Genomic DNA, 26,954 nt, shown 5'->3' with positions numbered 1-26,954 from the left:
CTCCTCAAGGTGTAATCTTCATATTATTCACTTCACATCATGTATAGTATTCACCCAGCTCCCACCGACTTGGTCGGCCAGGATCCAGAAAAGGTGGACTCTGCTGAAGACACGTCACATTGGGGCCATTGCTCTTCTCCATCCTATGTCCAATCCCCCTGACACATCCTGCATCTAGACAGCTCGACGTTAATATTGGCTCTGAGGGAATTTAGTTTGATCATTTTCACTCCTACAGAGTATCCTGTAGGATGTATTTATGTGTTACTGAGGGTGTTTTCAGGATTGTGGGTCTAGTTTGGGGCATGAACAAGTCTAGATCACATGCCCAGTAAATTCACGTTAGATATAATCTCTGATGACTGGGAAAGCATTCAGCACTGAACAGGATAATGAGAAACGTTTGATGACAGAGGCAATTATTTGGTCTTTTAAAGTTGATTTTTATAGAGGATATGTTAGCTCAGCTATAACATATTTAGTTAATCTTTACAGTTTTTACATATTTTTCTCTTTATAACTTTTTTTCTGACCTCCTTGCTAATCACACATCCTCCACACAGAACCATGCATGAATCTTCAAATGGGACCCTTTTCTCTCTATGCTGAGAGCTTTGGGGGCACCTTATTGGCAACTAGTTCCATCCATTTCTTACGTGTTTTAGGTATCGAAATAAATTGCCTTCTTTGGCTATCAGGCGATCCACCATCGAACAGCAGAACCCGGCCTGAAGCTTTCTTGGAATTCTTCCCAGAATCTAACCAAAGTGTCCTCAGTCATAACTGATTGGGGGTTGGAAAAGGGCAGGTGGAATTCACATACTGACGGTGTGTTATCAGAAGATGCAGGCACCTTTAAAAACCACATGAAGGCCCAGATTATTTTGTGAGTTTACTTGATTGCAAGTGGCCAAATGTGATTGCCTACGAAGGCTGATGGGTGGGGGACGGAGGAAAAGGAAAAGGTGAAGTAGCTACCCAGACACTGGCCATACACTCAGCTCACACAGCCTGAACATTTCATCCTTACAGCACTTCATAGATGAGAATTATTTGCTCCATTTTACAGAGTGGGAATCTAATTCAGAACTATCAATACAGAGTAATTTGGATGTGGTTACCTAGTAGCTGAGCCAGAACTCAGGAGAAGGAGAGTTGAAACATCTGCTCCTTCCATTAAACCCTTGCCTTTGTTGAGATCCAAGTAATCTGAAATTCTGTAATTTTACCACCATTTAATGTGACATTTACTCCTTTAGATAAGCTTCCTCGATAAAAGCATTGTTTATGCACTTACATAAACAGTGAGCACTTATAATGCCCAGGATTCTGGGAAATATGCTGAGAAACATATGAACAGTGAGTCTTAAATTGGAACTCCCCTTCTCAAATTTCAGTGTCTTCCAAACTAAAAGAGTGAATGTCTTTGCCTGGGGAATGGACAAAAGGCATCACCGTCATCCCTTGGGGTTTGTGGGACATTGATTTCAGGACTCCAAAAGACACCAGAAACCACAGACACTCAAGCCCCTTGTATAAAATGGCAGCGTCAAGTGGATATACCACCCTTGGTGCCCAAAAAGCTCTGCATCCACGGATACAGGGAACCTCAGATAAGAGCTCCAAAGAGGGCTGACTGAGCTGTTACCCCACCACTGGATGTTCACTTGACATATGCAAAAATATGTTACTTCCACGTTGAGCAGACTTTTACATACCATAGTGTTTACTTTATAAGATTTCAAATGTGAAAGCCATGATTTAAATCCCAGGCTGACCTGTGACAACTACCTATGGGGTCTTGCTCAGTTTTAGTTCTCAAAACCACCATCTATTCACCAGCAAAGTGAGCACTTTCTTTAGTTTGTTGTGGATCTTCAATGAGGTCTGAATAAAATAAAATATTTGAGGAGACCATAGGCACATAAGTGTTCAATAAATAATCATGCAGTGGATATTTAGTATCTCAATAAGATACTAGTCCCTTCTGATATAGAAATAGCAGAAAGAATTGAAAGATGAGTATTGTGTCCTTCCATTGACCCTCTTCTCCCCTCCCCCAACCAAGGGTGAGGAGAGATGTCAGGAAAATAGGCTTTGAAATATGAATTCCGCAACTTCCCTTCCACTCCCCACTTCAGAGTGAAGAACTCCTGTTTCAGAAAGAACTGAATTATCCTAAAGGTAAGGCGTTTAGAATTAGAGGGAAAAGAGGGAGGGGGTGTGTAGCTAGTTGAGGCAACTTCTTCAAATAATGGGAAGTGATGGAAGCTGACATTTTCATCTCAGAGTCTACATGCTGCACACTTTGTGAATGCACAACAGATGCAATACCCTCAAAAGGGACTTCCTGTGGATTAATTTCAAACACTCAGGAACCTAGGCCCTGCCCTAGAAAAGGCCTTCTGCCCAAGGTTGGCCCAGGAGTGGACAGCCATCACCTCCAAGCCTATACCATCCATGTTGACCACCCCTGGACCAAAGCTCCTGAATGTTATAAAGGAGATCCAGTCCTTTTCAGATGACCATGAGGAGTTGAGCAAGAAGAAGGTGGCATTCCAAATTAAATGATGACACAGAATTCCTGACCAGATCGGCAGTATGGGGAGCTCAGAGCACATCGTATTAGAGAGAGATTAAAGGTGAAGGACTTTACCCGTAAGAATAGGAACTAAAGCTCGTGTGGGCTGGAGCAGTTTTTTCCTTGTCGTCTCCACCGACCCACCTTCAGGCCCCCAGGGACCTCGTGCAACCTCAATTGCAAGAACAAATTGATTCCCATCAAATGGTACCCGACTCTAAAGAGATCATTCTATGCTCTCTTGCAAAATGCTCTCTGCATTTTACTATATTTTAAAATGAAAAAATAGAAACAAATGGGCTCTTTTTACGTGGCTCTTGCAAACATGAGACTCTACAGTTGGCAGACTTGTGCAGTTTTTAGCAACAAAGCCAAGTCTTTGCAAATAAATTAGACTATTTGAGGTAGAAAAGGGAAGTTAGCAGACCACGTAAAGATGGTTTCCAGGAAAACTGGTGAGAATAAGGTGTTGAGGCAGAACCCACAGACACTGCCTGCAAGCTTAGGGGAGGCGCAGACTGCTTTCTCAGTCTTGAGGACAAACCTGGGGGCCAGTGCAACCCCAGGTCTGGAGGGTCAGTGTTATAGGTGCCAATGGACACTAAATGTAGTCGCTCTCTTTAAAGAGCTGACATCAGCTGGAGTAGATACAAAGAGAACATGTGTGTGTATGTGTGCACATGCAGTCACTCAAGTCGTGTCTGACTCTTTGCCACCCCATGGACTAGAGCCCACCAGACTCCTCTGTCCATGGAATTTCTAAGGCAGAATACCGGAGTGGGTTGCCATTTCCTTCTCCAGGGGATCTTCCTAACTGGAGAAGGATCAAATCTGAGTCTCTTGCATTGGCAGGCGGATGCTTTACCACTGAGCCACCTAGGAAGCCCTACAAAGAGAACAAAATAATTTCCAAAAAAAGATGTGCAGATGAAGTCGGCACACGGGGAATATCCCTGGTGTCTGTTCTAGAGAAGACGCCTGCAGGTTTAAGGACGACTAGGTCTTATCCTGAGTGTGTGTGTGTGTGTGTGTGTGTGTGTGTGTGTGTGTGTGTGTGTGTGTGTGTGTGTGAGGTGGGGCTGCGGTGGGAGCAAGCCAGCCAGGAGACACTGACATTGTAACAATCCCTTGTTAAAGTAACAGATGATGCTGCAGGACGCCTGCTGTTAGCTGGTGTGGCTGTAAGTCCTGTCCTTTAACTGTGAATAACAGTGTTTAGAGTGACCGCACCATGTATCACCCATTTGAGAGGAAAGGAGATGCTATTTCATAATTATGCTGAAACAACAGGTACCAGTCATGACTTTCAAGGAAAAATAGAGTAAACATTTATCATTTTTAATAGATTTTTAAAAATGAGATACAGAAGATTGTCACTTGTCCAAGGGGGGAGATTTTAGGAGGGCAGCGCTGGGGCCAGGTAACTGGGGAGATGGACAAGACCTGTACAAGAAAGGCTGAGAACAGGTGAGAGGCAGCTTAGAAGTAAAACGGGCAGATGTGGTGACTGGCTTGGTGTCACAGGTGATGAAGTCCAGTGAATTCTGGCCCTGGCAGACAGTGGACAGGGACCCACTGGCCCAGGTGGGACCACCGAGAAAGAATAGCTCAAGTGAGAGATGCTGAGTTCCAGGCAGCCTTGGTCAGACGAGTCTGCAGTGAAAAAAAAAAAAGGAAAATATGGCCAGCAGCGTTGGTATGTTCTGTGTACACTTTAAGTTCAGTGGAGAAATTAAGAACATGAGGAGGAATTAAGAGATGAGGGGGAAAAACCTAGACGCATATTGGAGCTGGTTGAACCAAGTAAAAATGCTGATAGCCATAGTGTTTAAGGACCCAGAAAAGAGAAACAAAATGGTTCGCCTTGCGCGTCACCCAGATTAATCCCTGAGCTCCATAGGGTTTACTCTCTTCATAAATTAAAAGCTCTACCTTTTAACTGGATTTGAAAAAAAACATTTTTAGGACATGATTTGGGACATCATTTATGCAAGACGTAATTGGAAACAAGCGATAAAAGTATTGATTCCCAATTACCTGTTAATACTAGCTTTAACTTTTTCACTCAAAAAGAGCCTGGATTTGAAAAATCAGTGTTCAACCATTTCTCCTTTGCAGTCTTTCTTCTTTCCTGGCAAAAGTCCAAATAAGCGTGCCTTCCATTCATTGCTTCTAAACTTTGACACTTACCTGGTTTTTATTATAAAGACAACCGTTTTCCTTTCTCAGCTCCTTTATAAACATTGTGTGAATTTTCTCAGTTTTCAGTAGAGCCAGCAAAGTAACAACCACAAACAAAGAAGCATCTGCAGACACTTCTTAAGGGGTTTTTGTTTTTTTTTTTTTGGTCCAAAGGATTTTAAGAGTAATGTATTGTTTTCTCCTCACAGTTATTTTCTCCAGTCCTGTCCCCAAATTGGCTGTTAATTTCATTTTCAGATTCTCCGTTACCTGTATGTAGAAATACAGTTGATAGTTGCATGGTGTTGTGGTTATGATCTGAAAGTATCGAATACATCAGAAGAAGCGGCACTAGATCCACATGGTCCTGGCACCTGTGTTCCTAATCTTCCATGCTGTGGATTATCCATGCACTCACTCAAGCTGATTGATCACTGGATCTGATAATATCCTGTTGGTGACGGACAGATCTAACTGTGCATCCCCTGGGTCCACCCCAGTCATGTCTGTCTGTACTCATCTCAGAAACATGATAGCAGCAGCTACTTTTAACAAAGCTTATAGTTGTGATTGCTCCAGAACTCCAGTTGATTGTTCTGTAGGATCTTTATGAAACATTGTTGTCCATCACAGATGGCTTTCTAGATTTACCTTATCAAGTTTAAGAGAATAATACCATTTTGATCTATGAGACTTTGTCAGAGAATATCAAACTATGATTTGAATTTTGCTTTTCTTTTGTGAAATCGTTCTCCATTGTAGCTTATTTAGACAACGTTAACATCTTTTAAAGCTGTACAGAGACTATTACAGAGCTGTAGTATATATACAGCTGTGAATGTGTGTCATTAAATACTAAGGATCAAGATGATCTTCAGCGTGCACACTAAGTTGTTTCAGTCGTGTCCGACCCTCTGCGACCCCAGGGACTGTAGCCCACCAGGCTCCACTGTCCATGGGATTCTCCAGGCAAGAATATTGGAGTAGTTTTCCATGCCCTTCTCCAGGGGATCTTCCTGACCCAGGGACTGAACCTGTGTCTCTTCTGTCTCCTGCATAAGCAGTCAGGTTCTTTACCACTAGCACCATCTGGGAAGCCCAACACTTGAGCAGCTGAGGTCAAAAGACATTTCATAACAGTCAGCTTTGCTGGTTCCTTCAAATTTCTCTCTCTAAACTCAACATATAACATTAAGTGATATCGTATAAAGGATTCCTGAGTAACCCTGTGTCTACTGAATCCAAGTCTCTGTTCTGGGATCCTGAAATATCCTCTATTAAGATGCAGTCTTCATGATTCTTAGATACTTTAAAATTTACATGATCCATCTCTGACTTTGCATCTAAAGTCACTACAAGGTGACTCAAGTCACTGAAGGGCTCAACTCCAATTCAAATCTTCTCTAGAATTAACTTGAAACTTGCAGGCTGATTTCTTCAAATATCTCTTCTTATTTAATTCCTACCTTAGAAAAGATTTTATTTACTGGATCCCTTCTTTCCCTGTACCTTCTGCCCCACATGTGGTCAGTGTTTTGACTCCTAACACATCCTCCTAACACTCCTTTGGGGCTACGATCCTTCTTCCCATCCCCTTTCTTCATCCTAACTCTTCCCAGAGAGAGGGTCCCCCATGCTTCACCTCCCACTACTCTAGGCTACCTCCACACAGCACCCCAACCCTGAGCCACCTACAACCCCAAAGGAAGCTGAGAATGAAGGAGACAGTGGAGATTCTTAAGTCAGCTCTGGCTTTTACCACCTGGTGAAAGTGGACCAGAGAAGTCCATGGCCTGGTGCCCCATCTCACTGAAAGATACCAGATCCAGCTCCTGCCACATGCTCTCGCCCCAAATCCATTATAAAACACTTGTATTACACAGTCTTTTGCCATCAACTGTACTTAACAATTCACGTGCATTTGGTGGCTTCACCTTTTCAGCACTTCTCCAACCTAGATGGTCGAGTCTGCTATTATTTTTGGCAAAATACAAACTCTAGATATCGAAGCAGCTTTTGGCTTGAGCTTCTTTGGCAATTTTTAAAATCCTGAAAAACAGCTGAAGGAGGGCCCTTGATCAATGCTTTCATGAAATATTTGGAGTTTTAGCTCACAAACAGGTCTGAGTAAACAGCAAAACTGAAATAAAACTCCAAAGACTGTTCAATGTTAGTGCCCAACAAATGCCCCCAGGAATGGTGCCAGTGGTATGTGTTTATGTTTTAAATAAACAATTTTAAGTACATGATTATGTTTAAATAAGTTATACAAATATAATAACATGTGAAAGCTCCAGGAAGCCACCTTCATATTACATCCTAAGTAAGTGGTGTGCTATTGTGCGTAATGGGTGATGGTGAAGAAATATATAATTAATTTGAGATTTATTACCAAAGAAAAAGTGTTTATTTGTAAACTGTCTGGAAAAGTTCAAACCAGCCAGTTAACACAAAATGTTTCCATCACAGCAAAATGAAGAAAGTCACCATCTCACTGCCGCCTCTCCCTCGATTCTGGAGGTTGAATCTGGGCAGTGGTATTATTAGCCCTTTGGGCTTCCAGACGTGGGGTGGGGGAGGGGGCAGGCGGGAGGATGTCTAGAGATGGGAAGAAATGAAGATGATGAAGCCTGACAGAGAAGGTGGGCTGGCTCCTGCCTCAGGAAAGATTCTGAACTCTTTTAGCTTCTACCAGGTCTTTGTGACATTACAGATGCTCCCCAAGCAGAGGTGCTTTAATTAGTTGACAAAGCAAAGCTTTAGGTCTTGTTTCTCATTCAGTCCAGTGGTTTGGGCCCTTGCCTGGAAACAAGAAAAGAGTAGCAAGAGCTGTACCAAATGCTAATATTTTTCATATATTTTTCCGGTGGAAGAAGAGCCGCTTTACAAGGCTGTGTGAGTTTCAGTGTACAGCAAGGTGACTTTTCAGATTGTTTTCCATTACAGGTTATTACAAGAAATGGAATACAGTTCCCTATGTTATACGTAGGTCTTTGTTGTTTATTTTGCATATAGTGCTGTGTTTGTGGTGACCTCAAACTCCTGATTTATCCCCCCACCGCCGTTTTGAGTCCGAAGGCCTGAGAACAAGGGGCAGCAGCGGCAGTTCCATAGTCAAGCAGGAAAGGCCAGGCTCTCCCTTCTTCTGCCTTTTTGTTCTGTGCAGGCCTTCACCCACATTGGGAGGGCAACATTTTACGGTGTGCAGCAATTCAAATGCCAGTTTCATCCAGTAACACCCTCTCGGATTCTCTCAGAAATAGCTGTGTGCTCTGAGCACCATTTCACGTAGAGAAGCTAATGATGGTCTTAGACTTTTCCGAGGCTCCTGGAAGCATCTGCTTGCTACCTGGCTTCTTGAATACTCAGCACTGAAAGGTCCTTGACTCTGACAATGTTTAATCACTGGGAAACACAGGCCAGAGAGGGAGGTACATAGAAGCACAGCTGGTAGATTTTCCTGGATTGACAGTTGGGGGTGGGGGTGGGGAACTTTGCAGGATGCTACATTTACAGGGTCTTGACAAGCCATCCAGATCTCAGTGGGAGACGCTTATTACAGTAAGGTTAACCATGCCACAGAAGACTCTGCCCAAAAAGAAAACCCTTTTCCCAGAACCACCCTCCTCTTATTCTTTTCTGTGTAGTAGTTATTCCTGAAACTTGTTTCAAGGGAATAATTGCTTCCAATTGTCTTTAAACTCACTTTAAGCATAAACCACTTGCTAAATCTGGACGACTAGAAGAAATACTTTGAAATGAGAGGGGTTCCCACCCCCCGCAGATTTCTAAGTGTGTGAGGAGGTTTAGAGCTTGGTGGCTTGAAGGAAAATACGTGAGGGTTTCCCAAAACCCTGGGGAAGCAGCAGGCATACCTGCCGTTGAGCAGGAAATGCCCTGACCTTGCTCCTAGACCATGTCCTGGTGTCATTTATCTTCACCGTTGAGCTCTGTGGTAGGCAGAACAATGCCCCCCCCGCAAAGATGCTCACAACATGCTCCTCCCTGGACCCACAGAGAGGGTCCTTCAGTGGCAGAGACTTGGCAGGTGTGTTTCAGTTAAAGACCTGCAGGTGGCAAATTATCCTGGATTATTCATGTGTTTCTAACGTGATCACAAGGGTCCTGCCATCTTGAAGCAAAAGGCAGAAGAGGGACAGCAGGATGGTACCTGGTGAGTCCTCAGCACTGTGCCACTGTGTTTGGATGCAGGGGTGGTAGGGGACAGCCGAGGTGTGTGGGGAGTCTGAGAGCTGAGAAGGCAAGGAGACCACCTTCCCAGGAGCCTCCAGGAGGAACACGGTCTTGCCAGACTCTTCACTCTGGACTCCTGCCCCCTAAAACTGTAAATGGATATGTTTGTGCTTTGTTATAGCTCCTGTTTGCAGTAATGACTTAGGGCAGCCCTGGCACATGATCTCAGAAACCCCCTCCTTCTTCCCCATCCCCACTCAGAAGTAACCAACAGCCATTCCAAGGTGACACCCACCCCCTACCTCAGACTTGGTGTCTACCGAGAAGCCCCTGGGATTCTGCCTCATCTACTAGGTCATGACCTGGGTGACCCTTGACCCCTACACACAAGTGTATTAAGTCCACAGCATCCACTGGATACCACCCAGCTCTGGATGCTCCCATGAGACAGTGAAGGCCCTCCAGGAAGCTCTCAGGCCCTGTTACCAATAACATTCAAGAAGTACTGAAGTCCTCTTAACTTCTCTGACACTATCCATTTAACCTTAAATCACTTCAACTATGGCTCCCCTTGTCTTAAGGTCAGTAAAGAAAACAACCCCTTTGCCATGGAATCATAACCAACACAAAACGCAGAGGAGTAAGGGGAAGTAACTGATAATTTTCTTAGTCTCCAGAACAGTGTTTGGGATGAGATGGTCTTGTTAACACTGCACAAGTGTCAGGTAACCAGCTGATGGTCTTGCAGCTACTAATGGACAAAGTCAGGTCTGGGCGCCTGCCTCCAAAGCAAGAACGTTCACTGCTTCACCATGCTGACTCCAACCTCATGGGGATGTCGGTAAAGCTGCATCAGCACATGCTGTCTAACTATTCAGAGAAATGGAGAAATATATCAGTATTCCTACTACTTCTCTTCCCATTTGATCCATGCACCTTGTGGGGTTGCTATGGAGATCAATGGATACATGGGCAATGCCTCTGCAAGAAATAAAGCACTACTGCCTTCCTTCAAATATTCAGATTATTTTATGACATTTAGAAAATGTTTCCACTTAAAAAACAGAGAACTCTATACCTAAAAATCTCCTTAGCTAATTAACATGCTCTTAGCTAATAAGAGGATGTTTGATTAGAACATGCTCTTATTACCTTAGCATACATGCACATGCATATACTAAAATAGCTAACTATAAATCAGCTAATACCCATTAAGTGCTTGTTATATGCCAGGCTCCGTATGGGAAACTTTAGGAGTGTTATTTTTTTACCTCATTACAATAAATCCGAGTGATGGTTTGGCAGTTTGTTTTTAATTATTCCAGCCTAAAGATTAGAGAAGTGAAATTTAAAGTTCAGAAAATTCTTCCAAGTCACACAGATTGTGTTAAAGGTGAGAATTTGACACTTGCAGTTTGAATTTTTCAGTTTGTAAATCCAAAGCTGAATTGTGATATAGGCTTAGATTTGCAAATTTTATCTTTGTGTAAACCACTTAGTGTTTAATTGCAACCTAAGTTCTATCCCAGAAAAGATGTTGTGTATATAATTATCATTGGTCCCAAGGGACCTGGTAAGATATTTTAAGCAGATAATTCCAATTAATTAATCCTGTGGTGAATCACATTCAAAGCACGTATTCTAGTGTGATGGCATTGCATATGTTTATTGCAAACACTGAAGTTAATTATCCTCATTCAGGTTGTAATGTATGAAGTTAAGATGAGCTAGGACCGGAAATTGGAGAAGGAAATGGCAACCCACTCCAGTATTCTTGCCTGGAGAATCCCAGGGACAGAGGAGCCTGGTGGGCTGCCATCTATGGGGTTGCACAGAGTCGGACACGACTGAAGCGACTTAGCAGCAGCAGGACCGGAAATGCCAGCTTTAACATGGCAACATGAAGTAGTCCTCCTAGAATTTGTCTAAGGTAAGAAAGACAGAGAAAAACAGAAATGAATAATCAATCTTCAGGCCATTTCGTGGACGCCGGGTGTGCGAGAGCATCCGGGAACGCTGGGCGGGAGGGGACTGAGAAGACCTAGCCTAGGTTCTGTGGATTTGGACCTCCGCATTTCTAACCCAAGATCTCGAAATGCATCGTGATTCCTGTCCATTGGACTGTAAAGTTTATGTAGGTAATCTTGGAAACAATGGTAACAAGACTGAATTGGAACGAGCTTTTGGCTATTATGGACCACTCCGAAGTGTGTGGGTTGCTAGAAACCCTCCCGGCTTTGCTTTTGTTGAATTTGAAGATCCCCGAGATGCAGCTGATGCTGTTCGAGAGCTAGATGGGAGAACACTGTGTGGCTGCCGAGTAAGAGTGGAACTATCGAATGGTGAAAAGAGAAGTCGTAATCGTGGCCCACCTCCTTCTTGGGGTCGTCGCCCTCGAGATGATTATCGGAGGAGGAGTCCTCCACCTCGACGCAGATCTCCAAGACGGAGAAGCTTCTCCCGCAGCCGGAGCAGGTCCCTTTCTAGAGATAGGAGAAGAGAGAGATCACTGTCCCGGGAGAGAAATCACAAGCCGTCCCGATCTTTCTCTAGGTCTCGTAGCCGATCTAGGCCAAATGAAAGGAAATAGAAGACAAGTTTGCAAGAGGAGTGGTGTACAGGAAATAACTTCATTTGACAGGAGTATGTACAGAAAATTCAAGTTTTGTTTGAGACTTCATAAGCTTGGTGCATTTTTAAAATGTTTTAGCTGTTCACATTTGTTTGTCTGTTGGAACAGTGACACAAAGGTGTAATTCTCTATGGTTTGAAATGGATCATATGGGGCATGTAATATCAAGAATTGTTACTTTACAATGTTCCCTTAAGCAAAATTTAATTTGCTTTGAATTTTAGTCTTGCATAGGCTGATAATAAACCTCTTAACTCCTGCCCAGCTAAAGTCAATGTTTAACATTATGGAAATAAAAACTGGCAAAAATTGGAAGATTTTTTTTCAACATAGCTGGGATATGGTATGCAGCTGTAGTTAAGCAGTTTTTAAACTGCTGTGAACTGAAAAACCAGCTGGAAAAATTAAAGCTTCACCCTTAAACTAGATTAGAGGTTTAAAAATCCCACTAGTCTTCACACTGGACAAAAGGTTGTCCAGTTGGTGTAGAATCTAAGAAGTTTCAAGGAAGTTAGTTTACCTTTGCTTTAGGTTGTAAGTTCCTTCTGTGATTGCTGTATATGAATACATAGCTCTTTGTAACGTTCTTTATTTGGAAATCTGAGATACTCAAGATAACAAATGTCCTGCCAGTTTAAGGGTACATTGTAGAGCTGAACTGAGTTACTGTGCAAGATTCTTTTTTCATGCTGTCATTTGTAATATGTTTTGTGAGAATCCTTGGGATTAAAGTTTTGGTTACAAATTGTTGTTTAACCTGAAAAAAAAAATAATCAATCTTCAGCAAAAATTGAGACTTTTTAACACACGGACCACAAATACAAGAAAAGAAAGATAAAAAGTAAAAACTAGTGAAAAATGAAAGACACTCAGAGAAGTGCTGGGAATTTAATAAAAAGTCACGGGCTTATCCCTGTGTCTGGGAAATGGTGTGGCCTGGGGTCTGAGACCAGCAAACCGTAACTCTGTTAATAACAATCATAGATGCAGGGCTGACAAGGTTCCGGTCACTGATCTTTAGTGCAGAGTCTCAGCGAGCAGAGGAGACGGACAAATGAGCGATTGCACAGAAGAGCCATAATTTGAAAGAACAACATGCTGGTAGAACATGAGTGGAGGAGAGGTACTTTGGGTCACAAACAGGGCTGCAGGGACAATTTTACATTGTATTTGAAGAATGCGTCTTTGAGGGCTCACAAAGACACAGACACACACACAAAACACAGTGAATAAAGGAGAATTCCTGTTTGTGCAGAGCCCGCAGCTCCGACTCATTCCACTTGTGAAGCTCTTGCCAAAAAATAATAATAATAATAATAATTTTAAGCCACTTGTTTAGAAGTAACTTACTTTGTCCAAAAGTGATTAAGGGTATAAAAGGGAACAAGCACAGAACATCTGAAATATTCTACAAGAAATAAAACCATATTATAAACAAACTGAGTACCCCACAACAACAAAAATATTACTAAGGAGCAGATGAAAATTTTGACCAAATATATTGACATGAATAAAAATAGAAAGCAAGGAAGGAAGAAAAGAAAAGAAAATATAGCCTCCATGAAACAGGATCAAAAAGCAGAAGTTAAAAAAAAAAAAAAAACTGAGAGGGCTATAGAGATTTAACAAAAGAGATGAAGCAAACACAAGCGAAAGAAAAAAATTAAAAGCATTATGGCAATCAAGATCAAATTACTTACAGTTTAAAGGAGAGTAAAAATCACAAAAACAGCAAAAAAAACATGGAGGGGAAGAAAGAGAGAAGCAGGCAAATGAAATGGAAGCACATTACATAGAACATGGAAGTTAGGCCAGTGAAAATGGCAGCTTAGGGGGTTCCAAAACTACTTGGTTTCATGAATGCAATGAGAAAAATAATAAAAATGGTCAAATCAACTCTTTCAGAACTTTGGAAATGAACCAACAGTTTGCAACAATCCAGAACATTTCTTTAAAAAAAAAGGAATGAATATTGGTAAGACTGTGAACTCTAGCAGTTTATTCCCACATTCCTCTCCCCAGTTCTGTTCAAGCCATGAAAGCTCCAGCTACGTGGTGAAAACTAGCAGCCTTCTTCAGCTCCACATACATTCTTCAAGGCTAGACCACCTCAGAGCAGAGCCCACACAGTCCTCAGGGAAAGGAACATAGTCCAAGAATTTCAGGCACAGCCGAACAACAGTGCAAATGCAAAGAAGGAATTAAAGACAAATACGCAGCAATGAGGATGTCCAGGGAGCATTGTTCCTACGAGTTATTCTTCAGCAAACTATCAGAGAATGAACCTCAGCCAACCAATTAGTGAATCAAATTATTATGGCAAAATTCCAGCATTGAGAATTGAGTATGTGAATTGTTTGACGGAAGTCTGAAATACATATGTTAATTATGGTTACAGGAAAAAAATGTAAAAATTATAAATCTTGGCAATGTAGAAATGATATTAAATTGCTAAAATTGGAAAGAGAAAGAGTGTAGGAGTTTCTGCACAGCTCTGATTTTCTCAATTTTTAAAAATAGCTGATTGACAGAGATCGTTAAATACTGCTAAGCCATATGGTAGAAATATATTTGAAGTTACAAAGATAAGTAAAAGAAAAATAGTATAATCAGTTAAATACATTTGGTGCAGAAGAAAGAAGAAAATACTGTACAAAGGTCTACAATCCTCTTTCTGAAATTTGTAATTCCTGATTTTCAAGATACTAACTTATTTAGACAATTGTTCAACTCAAAACCTGATTTGAATGGGAGGCTTTCTATAATCTCCTTTTTTCTGCCCTCTGTGATCATACAATATTGACATTCTTAGTTCTGTCTGTTGGTATGTAATGCATGGGTAAGCACTTACACCTTCACTCTAAAATTCTAAAAATTTGAATTCTGAGCATGTGCCCCAAGGATTTTGTCAAAGGAGGATTTATATGAATCCTATTGCTGTACAGAGTAGAAAACAAACAGGTATTATCTGGAGTTCTAACAGCATCTTTAAAAGTTGTGATCACCTTGCTAACCATTAGAGCAAGGAGTAATACAGAGCAGCATTTTAAAGAAGGAAATTCAGTGAGCCAGACAGATGTAAAATTTATTTTAAAATCTATGAAAATAAGAGCCACAGAACAATATGTGAGCTAAGAAATAATATCAAATGTGTCTATTGTATATAAATAAATATAAATGGGCTAAACTCATATGCTAAAAGAAAAAATAAAAAATTAGAATTTAAAGTAAAGCTAACTTTAAGTGGTAGATAAGCAATATCTATAAAACAAAGAAATTGAAAAAGTTTGTGCAAAAAACATTCAAAACATTCCAGACAAATGAAAGTGAACAAAACTACATATATTGCAACCTTTAAAAAAAAAGTGACAGAATTCAGGATTGTAAATAAGTAAATCAATATCGGTCACAATGGGCACTTTACAGTGATAATGAGCTCCTTTTATTTTTATGTCGGACAAGTGAATGCAGGTAAAGTCTTGCTGAAAATACTCTGCAGCTGGAGGCTCCCGTGGGTACCGTCCAGGTGTGTACTCCCCAGTGAAGTAGTCTGAGTCTGGGATGCTGTGAGACTGACCAGAACATCAGCCAAATGTGTAAGAGCAGAACATCTCCCCTGCTGACCCACTGGGGTCAGTAGTTCACCAACGCTGTGCTTGAGGTGAAAGGAAATGTGTACCCTTAAATACCCATAAGCTTTAAAATTTTCGTATGGAATGGAAATAAATAAGCTCCAACTGAAGAACTGAAAAATATAACAAAAAATAAATACAAGGAAAACAAAATGGTAGATAATACAAATGCAAATTTTTTTTAATTTAAGATCATTATAGTAAAGGTAAGACTAAAAATACTAATGCTAGCTAGTTATTTGTAATAAATAATGAAATATACAAACATTTGCCACCCAGTAGAGAAAAAAGGATAAAATATTTTAAAATAAAAAATATTATGATGGGGAGAGTATGACAACCCTTCAAATTAAAAGAATTCCAAGAGGTTATTTTGATCACTTTTATGCAAATAAATGTGACAACCTGTATGAACTGGGTAAGGATGACAAAGCGAGGGCAGAAATGCAGATGCTGTTCAGAGAGCTGCCCACCACCCTTCCCCCAGCAACCTCACGCTGTTTCTAAAAGGCTACACTTTCCAGTGGCTTTACTGGATAATTACACCAAGTCATTAGGGAACAGATCATGCCAATGCTTTTAACCTCTTCCAGAACTTAGATAAAGAAAGAAATATTGCAAATTCTTTTCAGGACATAAAGCCAACATTAAAACAAACTCCAAAATGGTATCACAAGGGAAGAAAATTATAGATCAATTTTATAATTAAATGAACTGAGTCATAGGCTCATAGATTAAAATGAACTCCATAGATTTTGAAATGCACTTAAAACATCATCATCCATTCTTCTTTTGAAAAAGCTCTTAAATAGATGCATTCCTTAAAGTTTGCAAGATGCTTAGTGAAAAAGCCACAGCAAGACAAGGTTCCTGATCGGCACCCCAAGGGTCCTTGTGCTGTAGGTCAGGGTGTTTTCAGGGACACAATGTCCCCTCCCCAGCTTGTTTAGTTCAGCTGTGAAGGTTATTTACCTGAAACTGATATGGATATACCAGACTACACATCTGGACACAAGGCAGAAATGGCATATAAAAACCAGGAAACAGAAGGTAAAGTAATGATTTGTTTGCAGACTTCATGACTGTTTATTGTTAATTTAAAAATCAACTGAAAAACTATTATAATTCATAATATGTCTAAACAGAAAATTAATATACAGAAATCATTAGTCTGCAATAGACAAACCCAAGAAGTTAAGAGATGGAAGAAAACACATAAAATATCTAGGAACACAATCAGCTCCCAAAATACATATCAATGTGAGGGAAATTTTTAAATGGAGCTGAGATGCAAATGAAGCCTTGAGCAATATAAAATCATGCTTAATCTTGGGGGAAATAATTAATTCAACAAGAGTGAACTTCCTCCCTAAATTAATCTTGAAAGTTAATGCAGTCACAATACAATAGCAACAATATATTGGGAGGAAAAAAGAGGGGGTAAAAGGCAAAGTTTTCAAACTTTATATGGAGGTGTAAAAAAGTAAAAATACAAAGAAAACTTCTGAAGAAAATTAGTACAGAAAGAAAGACTTCCACTTCTTGGGAATGTGGAGGAGGTGTATTCCTCCTGTGTGTGTACTTAGTCGCTCAGTCATGTCTGATTCTTTGTGACCCCATGGACTGTAGCCCGCCAGGCTCCTCTGTCCATGGGATTCTCCGGACAAAAATACTAGAGTGGGTTGCCATGCCCTCCGCTGGGGGATCTTCCTAACACAGGTCTCCCACATTGCAGGTGGATTCTTTACTGTCTGGGCCACCAAGGAAGCACATTCCTCCTGTAAGTAAAACTAAAAACCCTGATGTTATATATAAAACAAGCACAGACATCTCAGAGAGGTGAATGGCCATGTTCTCAGAGCCAAGGAAGGACATGGGGGTGAGTTCCCTGGGTTTCATTTCTCCATAATGTATCCTAAGGTCTACCCTGGTGATTCAGTGGTAAAGAATCCACCTACCAATGCAGATGCAGGTTCAATTCCTGGGTCAGGAAGATCCCTTGGAGTAGGAAATGGCGACCCACTCCAGTATTCTTTTTGGGAAAACCCACTGACAGAGGAGCCTGGAGGGCTATGGTCCATGGGGTCGGAAACGACTTAGTGACTAAGCAACAGTGTGTTTCTAACTGAATCCTGTAGAAGCCAGCAACCAGGAAACACCAATGAGGGGGAAAACAAACAAACAAAAAGCTATAGTGAGCCCGCTCTGTCAGGTCAGAAGCCCAGGGAAGGGGCCTGCTGGCCAGACCGACAGTTTGCAATTATCTCTGTCCTGCAGCCAAACAGCACAGAGAATCTTTAGCTGCGCCCACCTGGCCAGCAGAGGCGAGTGGGACCCCATCCCAGACTTGGGACTCCAGGGGGCCACCACACCACCAGAGTCTCAGTCCACAGTGACTTCACTCAAGTACTCCAGTTTTTGAAAATTAAGTTTTTGGATTAAAATTAAGATTTTATAGACTGCCTTTCCAAAATTTATTTTGTCAGCCATAATGCTGTCACAGAATCACAGAGAAAAACTGTTATCAAAGATGCATAATGTGCATTTTATATGACAGGTGTGCGATGGAGATAAATCAAGAAAAATGATCATTTCCTTAAACTGCATTTATCTCTAACATGGACCATGGGTGAATTAGGGGCTGAAAAACAAGAAGTGCATTTTAATTTAAAATGATCAGTTATTGGTAATCATTACCATTTGAGGATGGAGAAGAAAACTGTCTCCCCGAGGGGAAAATCCTTCCAAACTCCAACTCTTTTTCCAAAGGCTGAAGTCAACTGGTTGTGAATGTCCAGCTCTTAACCCTTCTTATTTGAAACAATTTCTCCATGTTACATGATCTTATGTGCAGTTGCCCAAGGTGCTCTCCCAGACCATTGAGTTCTTAATGCTAAAATGACAACTACAGAGAAACAGGACTAATAGTAGTACGTAGTAACATAGTAGCTTGTTTCCTGAGTTTGGAGAAAGGGGTGGTTGCAGTTTATGTCAATCTAAGAAAGAAGGACTGATGCTGAAAATGAAACTCCAATACTTTGGCCACCTAATGCGAAGAGTTGACTCATTGGAAAACACCCTGATGATGGGAGGGATTGGGGGCAGGAGGAGAAGGGGACGACAGAAGATGAGATGGCTGGATGGCATCACCAACTCGATGGGCATGAGTTTGAGTAAACTCCGGGAGTTGATGATGGACAGGGGAGGCCTGGCGTGCTGCAATTCATGGGGTCACAGAGTCGGACACAACTGAGCGACTGAACTGAACTGAACTGAACTGAAGAAAACACTACTTTTTTAATATAAATTTATTTTAATTGGAGGCTAATTACTTTACAATATTGTATTGGTTTTGCCATACATTGACATGAATCCGCCACAGGTGTACATGTGTTTCCCATCCTGAACACCCCCCCGCCACCTCCCTGCCCATCCCATCCCTCTGGGTCATCCCAGTGCACCAGCCCCGATCACCCTGTATCATGCATCGAACCTGGACTGGCAATTCATTTCACATATGATAATATACATGTTTCAATGCCATTCTCCCAAACCATCCCACCCTCGCCCTCTCCCACAGAGTCCAAAAGCCTGTTCTATACATGTGTGTCTCTTTTGCTGTCTCGCATACAGGGTTATCGTCGCCATCTTTCTAAATTCCATATACATGCGTTAGTATACTGTATTGGTATTTTTCTTTCTGGCTTACTTCACTCTGTATAATAGGCTCCAGTGTCATCCACCTCATTAGAACTGATTCAAATGTATTCTTTTTAATGGCTGAGTAATAGTCCATGTGTATATGTACCACAGCAGAAAGTGCTACTTTACACATCAGTTACAAGTCACCAGGAGCCTCAGCAGAGAATAAATCCTCAGGCTGCAGCTCAGGACCCTTGATTTCAGATTCCTGGAGATGGAGCCCCGTGTCTGCATTTTATCAGGCTCCTCACACGGTTCTTAGATACACCAGATTTTGAGAATTGCAGGGTTACAGTTTTGCTCAAACAAATTGCTTCCTTTTTAGGCAACGTCCAAGGCTTTTATGAGGTTTTTATACTTTTGTAATATATGTCCAGCCTGTCTGTCTGTCACCTGTGCTTTTAATCATTTAGCATCAGAGAAGATGCTACTTCCATTTGAAGAAACACAGTGCTTCAAGGAACACTGCAAGCAATGATTTATAATAACTTGCTGGAGAGACTCAATATTTTGGAATTTAATACTTTCTAAAATATTAAAATTTATTATTTTTAGAATTCTGAAAGGAGGAGGATTCTGGAATCCTGTAAAAGGTGGTTTCCAAAAGGAAAATACTTGAATTGGAATTAACTGACCAGTTACAGATTGGTTAAACTTTTTAAATATATTTAAGAAAAATTTATTAACCCCATAGACCCTCAAATCCCTCTTCCTCTTCTACAGTGCTGCTGGGGATGAAGTCTAATTTGCTGTCAGTTGGGGATACAGCTCCCACAGTTTCCAGAACTCAGTTTTCTTTCAGCTCTTTGATTCATCATCAGATAGATAAGCTCCCACCTCAGGGACCGCCCCGAGTGGAGCCAACCTGATGCAGCTCAGAGGAAGGATCCTCTGTGTATAAGAGGGAATGTGGTCTCCTCCAGGATGCTCAGCAGCATCAGTGATACCAGAAGATGGATGAGCATTGGAATCTATCAAGGATGACACAGGACAAAGTAACATGATACATCTACTTGGTGGCCTTCTTCTGTATTCTCTTTTCATGTGAAATTTAGCTTGAAATCTGAAGACAGATAGCTCCCTCAAAGAGTTTTTTTAAGACTGCACAAATATTTTCAAAGGTAGTTTATTTGAAAATAGAATGTTTGTCTCTCTTCCTTGCAAAGGAATTTCAACATCCTAACCATTGCTTGAGTTGGCATCCAGAATGTAGTTCCAGTAACCGTTCATTTATTAATTCAAAAACCTCTGCTAAGCATGTAAAAAAGGATAAAATATTTATGAAACTCACACTCTGTGGCTCTTAGTCAAATAATTACTATAGCGCAAAGGATTTAATATATTTTGTGTTTACAACCTGGAGGCAAATAAGTTTCACTATATCCAATTAAAATATGTTGAAGCAAAACTTTCACATTCCACTGATGCTAAATAAAGGGCTTCCTTGCTGGCTCAGATGGTCACTAATCTGCCTGCAATGCAGAAGACATGGTTTCAGTCCCTGGGTTGGGAAGATCCCCTGGAGGAGGGCATGGCAACCCACTCCAGTATTCTTGCCTGGAGAATCCCATGGACAGAGGAGCCTGGTGGACTACAGTCTCAAAGAGTCCAATACGATTGAAGTGACTTAGCATGCATGCATGCCTCCCTTCCTCTATCAACATTTTGAGAAACAAATTATTATTCTGTAACATGAAAACAATTTTCAGGTGCCAAACCTAAAATACATTCTTTCAAAACTATTGAGAAAGGAGAGTAACTGTGTAGTACTCTATTTTTCTAGGTCATACAAAACAGCTCTATGTTTTGAACAGAAAGTAGCAAAAAACAAATAAGAGCAGTACTTGGTATGAGAGGTAGCAAGACGATGACTTCTGAGACCGGAGACCCTGGTGGGGAGGGCTTTTGGGTGATCTGGCTTCACACTGTTGCTGCACAGAGTGCCTTTGGACAATTCACTAGATCACAGATTTCTTAAGAAGGAAGCACAGAACCCCAGGCCCCACCATTTCTCATCCTGGGCTCAGTTGGAAACAATGCTGTAGACGATGTGACCTCCACAAGGAGAACACCAAACTTGCCCAAAGCTGCTGTCCCCTGGCGACAGAGTCACAAGGTATTGGAAACAGGTGGACAGCGTGGTCAGTCACAGTCTGGTGCCCACTAGAGCGCCTTCCACAAAGGTGGCCACTTCCCCCCTCAGGACCCTGTCCCTGGCCACCTTCCCTGTGAATCCTCTCCTAATCAAACCAATCAAAGCCTCTCTGCCTCCACCTCTGTCCTGGCCTAGTTGCACTTCAACATAACACCTTGTTTTATCTCCCTTACAGCACTTACCACTGCGGGAAACTATATTCCATGTTGATTTAGTGTTTACTCTTCTCTGCTAAAATGTGACGCTTCTTGGGAACAGCCCAGCTCTAGCCAAAGAAGCAGTGTCATTCATCTGACCAATATTTATTGTTGTGTCACAAGCTGGGGATAAAATGTCAAGGAGAGCAGACGTGATCCTTGTCCTCATGTGGTTTATGGTGCAGTGGGGAAGACGTATATTATGGTGCTGTGGAGAAAAGACGTAACACGACACATGTAAAATTATAACTGTGGTGAGTGCCAAGAAGGAGAGAAACACAGGCTATCAGTGCCTATGATGGAACATCTAATTTAGTTAAGTAAATCAGAGGTTTCTCTGGGGAAGAGGCTTTTGAGCTAAGATTTAAGATGCATAGACATGAATTAAGGGAATAGAGTGGGGACTGGGGATGCCCCTTGGCAGGAGGGAAGACAGTGCCAGAAGGATGGACAGAGGATGATTGATGGGGCTGGACCACTGGGCACTGGGAACATGAGAGACAGGAGTGAGTGGGATGGATCTATGTGGCTAGAATATGCGGCAGGATGGGGTGGGGGCCGGGGTGTGACTTTATCCTGAGTGTAATAGAACCATCGAATGTTGTGGAGGTGTGAGTATGCCTGTTCTTGTGTTCATAGGAGAAAATTACCAGATTTGGGTTTTGTGAAGATGACTGTGATTTATCTATAGAAGAGATTTAGAAAGGACACAGGTGGACCACAAAGGATGTCCTGGCAGTGCCCTCAGGAGACACGATTACAATTTGGATTCAGATAGTGATGTTGGGAAAGGAAATGAGTAGGTAGATCCTAGAAACACACAGAATGAAATTTAAAGGGCTTGGTGTCGGATCAGTCATAAGGGAACCTCATCTGCCTAGTCATCTGGGCTGATGAGTGGAGCTGCCAGTCTCAACTATAGGGGACAGTGTGGGCCTCAGAGAATGCTGTTGGGGGACAGTGGTGGATTAATTATGATTGTCTCCATTTCTTGAATGTCTATGAGTTAGAAGTTGAGCTCTACGCTGTTCAACCTGGACAATTATTTATATCCTCACTCTCTAGTAGCCCAATGGAATTCTGCAATTTTGTTTCTCACAACGCTTGTTGTTGCTGTTCAGTCACTAAGTCATGCCCAACTCTGTGATCCCATGGACTGCAGTATGCCAGGCCTCTCTGTCCTTCACTATCTCCCAGAGTTTGCCCAAGTTCATGTCCGTTGAATCGGTGATGCCTTCCAACCATCTCATCTTCTGCTGCCCTCTTCTCCATTTGCCTGCAGTCTTTCCCAGCATCAGGGTCTTTCCTGATGAGTCAGCTGTTTGCATCAGATGGCCAAAGTATTGGCCTAACAACCCTAACTTCTACAAAATGTATGAAGCATCAGATAGGCGTAAACTCCAGCAGGAGGACTTCAGAGACAGTTGAACTAGCTTTATCTGTAATGAATATGAGGCCAATAATGTCCAACCTGCCATCAAAACCACTTCTCAAAAAGGTTGGTGGAATCTCAACATAAAATTTCACAGAAAATGAGGGCAAATTATCAAAGCTTTGTTTCATTTGATACCAACATCCAGGTCCAGTCAAATAACATTTCATAAATCACACTAGAATGATCATAGCATGTTTCAGATCACATGGACACCCCTCTGACATAATTACCTTTATTATTTATTATCTCCTCAGTAGGCAGCAAAGCCAGGAGATGTTTTAACTAAGACAACAGTTATGCTGAGACCAACATCTGAGGTACTTTTTAAAGACAGCCCCAAAGTGTCTGAATGGTGGGACAATTGCATTAGAATCTAGAATTTGCCTAGGAGACATTTTGTTGTCACTATTTCTATCATCATAAGTCTGTAGAAACTCTGAAATAGCACAAAGCAATCCTTTCAGTTTTTAATCATTATATGTGGTATAGTCGCAAAGTCGTGTCCGATTCTTTGCGACCCCATGGACTTCAGCCACCTCTGTCCATGGGATTCTTCAGGCAAGAATACTGGAGTGGGTTGCCATTTCCTTCTCAAAGGGATCCTGCTGACCCAGGGATCGAACTTGGGTGTCCTGAATTGCAGGCAGATTCCTTACTGACTGAGCCACCAGGGAAGCCAATCATTATATGAGTTCACTTTAACATTATTTTTTGGAAAGATTCCTAATATTTTTCAGAGGATCTATAGCTATACATCTATCTATCTGGCAATTACGAATCTGCACAGATAGATGTAGTGTGTGTATGTATGTGTGTGTGTGTGTGTGTGTGTGTATATATATATATAGTACTCTAAAGTGCTTAATAACTATGTATGTTCATGATAATATGTTGGACTTAAAACCTTATGTAAAATTTAACTATCTTAAACAATAATAACTTTCAGTAACAGTAGCATTAAACACATTAAAAATACTGCAAACACAAAGGCAAAAGTGTAACTTAACAAACAGTATCTTTCTAAGTAGACAAAGTAAATACTGACTTGATAGCTTATTTGGGGAAATTTATCCAATAAACTAAACAAGCCATCTGTTCACACATATCCCAAGTGATTACAAAAAAAGGAATTTGCTAATAATCTCAAATTAAAAATAAACCCCCCCCACAATTTACCATTTTGTTTCACTGTATTTTTCTCTCACTTTGGAGAAATTCAGTCTTCAGTCATGCTAATTTGATTTTAGAGTAAAGGCAAATGAAATGTAGAACTCAAAGGTTTAATGAGCCTCCACAAATGCATAAAAAGTGTAAAGGCAAGTAACCATTAGAAGAGCAGTAATGTGTCAGCAATGAAGTACTATTGGGCCACAGGGATGTTTGAATCCCTGCACTGACAGCAAAGTGATGGAGGAACGTGACTTAGAAGGAGGACACATCCCATCTGGAGGGACCGGTGAAGGCTGGTGAGGTGTCCATCACTGAGGAAGCCACCCTGCCATGGCTGCCTGGTCCTGTGGTTGGGCAGAAAGACAGTGCCCCCTTCGGGTGTTTAGTGCATCATCAGCCACACCAGCATGTACTGATATCTACCCCTGAGTGAACCGTAGCATCCCTAACTGCTAGGACTGGCATCTTACTTTGAAAGATATCTGCAAGCAGTATCAGAAAATCTTCAGCTGAAACTCCCTTAGCATTATCTACCAAACATGAAGGAAAGTAGGAAATATTCTATCCGATGTCAGGAATATTCACATTCAGAAAGTGCATTGCAGCCCTCCTCTACGTACAAAAACATGCTCATATTAGTCAATTTGAAAAGGTACAGAAAAATACAAAGAAGAAAATGAAAACCACCCAAACTCCCATCTCTGAAAATAACCATTGTTACCATTTTGATATATTTCCTTCCAATCTACTCTTAAGCATATATACCTTTTAAAATACAACAAAGTTCACGCCGTATACAGATTATCCTCCTTTTTTTCATCCAACTTGGTATCATTATGGTTTTCCACGTTGTTGAAAATAATTTACAATCATGAATTTTAAAGTCTATATTGTTAGGAAAAATGCCGCGGGAGGAAAAAGCCGCCTCTAAGGACCGGTGGTAAAGGCCTTTTATTAAGCGTCGCTCTCGGGCAGAACTCCCGGGGGCTGGTGAGTGAGGAGACAAAGGGAGTCTGCAAGGTATGAGGGGTGGGGAGGGGTTTTATAGTCCGGGCAGGCATCCAGGCCAGGTCTTTTCATATAAGGAAGAAAGCGCCGGCTACAGCGGTGGTCAGTGTCCGAGGGCTTTATGTTGGTACCTGATTGGGCCAGGCTGCAGGGGGCCAGCCCCTGGAAGTTTAGCCAGCCTCCGGAATTTGCCTAGCAGCACTTTCCCGGGGGCATGCCCCAACCTTTCATATATAACCAATTATGTACAGTAATGTATTTAACAGATAATGTATTTATGGGTTTGTTTTCTACTTCCAATGTTCATGATTAAAAATACAATTTCTGCAAAAAAAAATACAATTTCTGCAACTCTTTTTTTACACTTCTGAATCCAGGGCTCTTAAAACAATTGTGTTAGGCATGAATGCTTCAGTTTTCAGGCATAATAAAACAATTAACAGATGTAATGAGAGTTTAACAACTTTTTTGAAAATTAACACACAATTTTCGATTTTTAAAAAATTTGAAAAATTACAAGGGTAATGAAAAGGCTATTTCACATGAATCTCTTTATTTGAAGGTCACGTGTTTTCAAAGGCTTTTCCACTGTTCTCCATGTAGCTGACACCGGTGGCAGGAATACTCTCAACATTGAAGAGAATACCTAAACTTTTGCCGTCTGTGTGTCTGCGGTGGTCTTGTCTTATAAGTGAGATATCCAAAAGGTTTTCATCATCTTATAAAGGAGAAGATCACTCAGGTGCTAAAGGGTCCGGGGGTCACACCTGCAGGGCCTCAGCGGGTGGCTATTACATAGAGTTGCAAACAATAGTAATACTTTGAATAGTGTAGTTAACTGTTACAACACTGCCCTCCAAACTGCAAGGCAAAGATGATCAGCTGAGAAATGCTCCTTTGTAAGCTAGGTTGTCTGCACAGTCAGGGTAAACTGGAAAAATATCGCTGAAATAGTCCCAGATGTGCCCAATTTATTCCCGTGTCATTTTAATATATCCCCATCATTTGGGGGCATTTGTATCTTTGAGGGCATCATGAAATGGTCCGGGCTTGTCTTTTACTGCTTTACTGTCCCAGAATCTGTTTACTGTTCCAGAATCAGCCATTTCTCCAAGGAGCTGTGATTCCTCTTATTGGAGTAGAGAGTGGTTATTTGTTCCTAAAGGTCCCTTGCTTCTGCTTCCTGGTCCATTCCCCCTAAACCATAATAACAACAGCATATGAGTTTTCAATTTCTCTTTGGAAATAGAATGCTCAGATCTGACTAATGATTAACTAGAAGAAAGTGTCCCCACCTCTGCCCTCAAGTACAGGTTACATCAAAGACTTCACCTTCCAGAGAGGACCATGTTTTATCCCTGTTGGTTGATGTGATAATTATGACACTCACTGTTTTCATCTGAAAAGGAAATATTATCAAAAAAGACTAAAACTTACCCACAAGCAGACTGGTCTTCTCTTTTTACACTTGAAAGTACAGGTACAGATTGAAAAAAGGATTTAAACCACCAGGTGGATTCTGCCACTTCGGGTAATCCTATCAAATAAAATTCACATTTGCTGTTCAGTCACTCAGTTGTATCTGACACTTTGTAACCCCATGAACGGCAGCACACCAGGCTTCCCTGTCCTTCACCCATCTCCCAGAGTTCGCTCCGACTCCTGTCCATGTGTTGGTAATGCCGTCCAGTCACCTCATCCTCTGTCACCCCCTTCTCCTCCTGCCCTCAATCTTTTCCAGCATCAGGGTCTTATCAAACACAATTGAGAGACGAAAAACGAAGGGAAATAGGGAGGGTGATACTGATAAGAAATTACATACCTAGCTGGGCTTTGTCATCACCTACAAAGTTGACAGAATCAGGACCAGTTAAAGAAGTGCCTGAAGAAACACTGGCCTCTGTAAGAAAGAAACAATAATAAACAAGCATATAAATAATAAGCCAACACAGATTTTTACATATAAACTCTCAAGCAGCATGGTCTGAAATCATTTAATCCTGGATTATGAACTGAAAATTTGGTTATATTACCAGCCAATTAGAAGTCTCCCAGAATAATGCATAA

At 41.4% G+C, this 26,954-nt stretch overlaps 2 protein-coding genes across 3 annotated transcripts in view; one reads left to right on the top strand and one right to left on the bottom strand.

The window, feature by feature from the left end:
- Positions 1–10,609: 10,609 nt before the first annotated feature.
- Positions 10,610–26,954, bottom strand: part of PPDPFL (pancreatic progenitor cell differentiation and proliferation factor like) — a 30,523-nt gene continuing 14,178 nt past the window's right edge. The window contains exons 3-5 of one of the 2 annotated variants that reach the window (XM_043879442.1): positions 26,710–26,787; positions 26,325–26,424; positions 10,610–10,881 (exon numbers count right to left, since the gene is read on the bottom strand). In XM_043879442.1, coding sequence (XP_043735377.1) covers positions 10,776–10,881; positions 26,325–26,424; positions 26,710–26,787 — 284 coding nt within the window. In that variant the 3' untranslated portion in view covers positions 10,610–10,775. Of the gene's footprint in view, positions 10,882–24,985; positions 26,085–26,324; positions 26,425–26,709; positions 26,788–26,954 lie in introns of those variants that run through there. The other variant, XM_043879443.1, reaches the window with a different exon arrangement.
- LOC122679163 (serine/arginine-rich splicing factor 3-like) lies at positions 10,936–11,741 on the top strand. Its single transcript, XM_043879444.1, has one exon. It carries the CDS (start codon positions 11,052–11,054, stop codon positions 11,544–11,546), a length of 495 nt encoding a protein of 164 aa, XP_043735379.1. The 5' UTR covers positions 10,936–11,051; the 3' UTR covers positions 11,547–11,741.

This window comes from Cervus elaphus, chromosome 21 (genome assembly GCF_910594005.1).
Source record: "Cervus elaphus chromosome 21, mCerEla1.1, whole genome shotgun sequence".
Classification (NCBI taxonomy): domain Eukaryota; kingdom Metazoa; phylum Chordata; class Mammalia; order Artiodactyla; family Cervidae; genus Cervus; species Cervus elaphus.
The sequence above is the reverse complement of the archived record's forward strand: the minus strand, read 5'-3'. Positions and strand labels throughout refer to the sequence as shown.

Coding starts and splice junctions, on each gene's coding strand:
- LOC122679163 (XM_043879444.1), top strand. CDS start 11,052: ATGCATCGTGATTCCTGTCCATTGGACTGTAAAGTTTATGTAGGTAAT.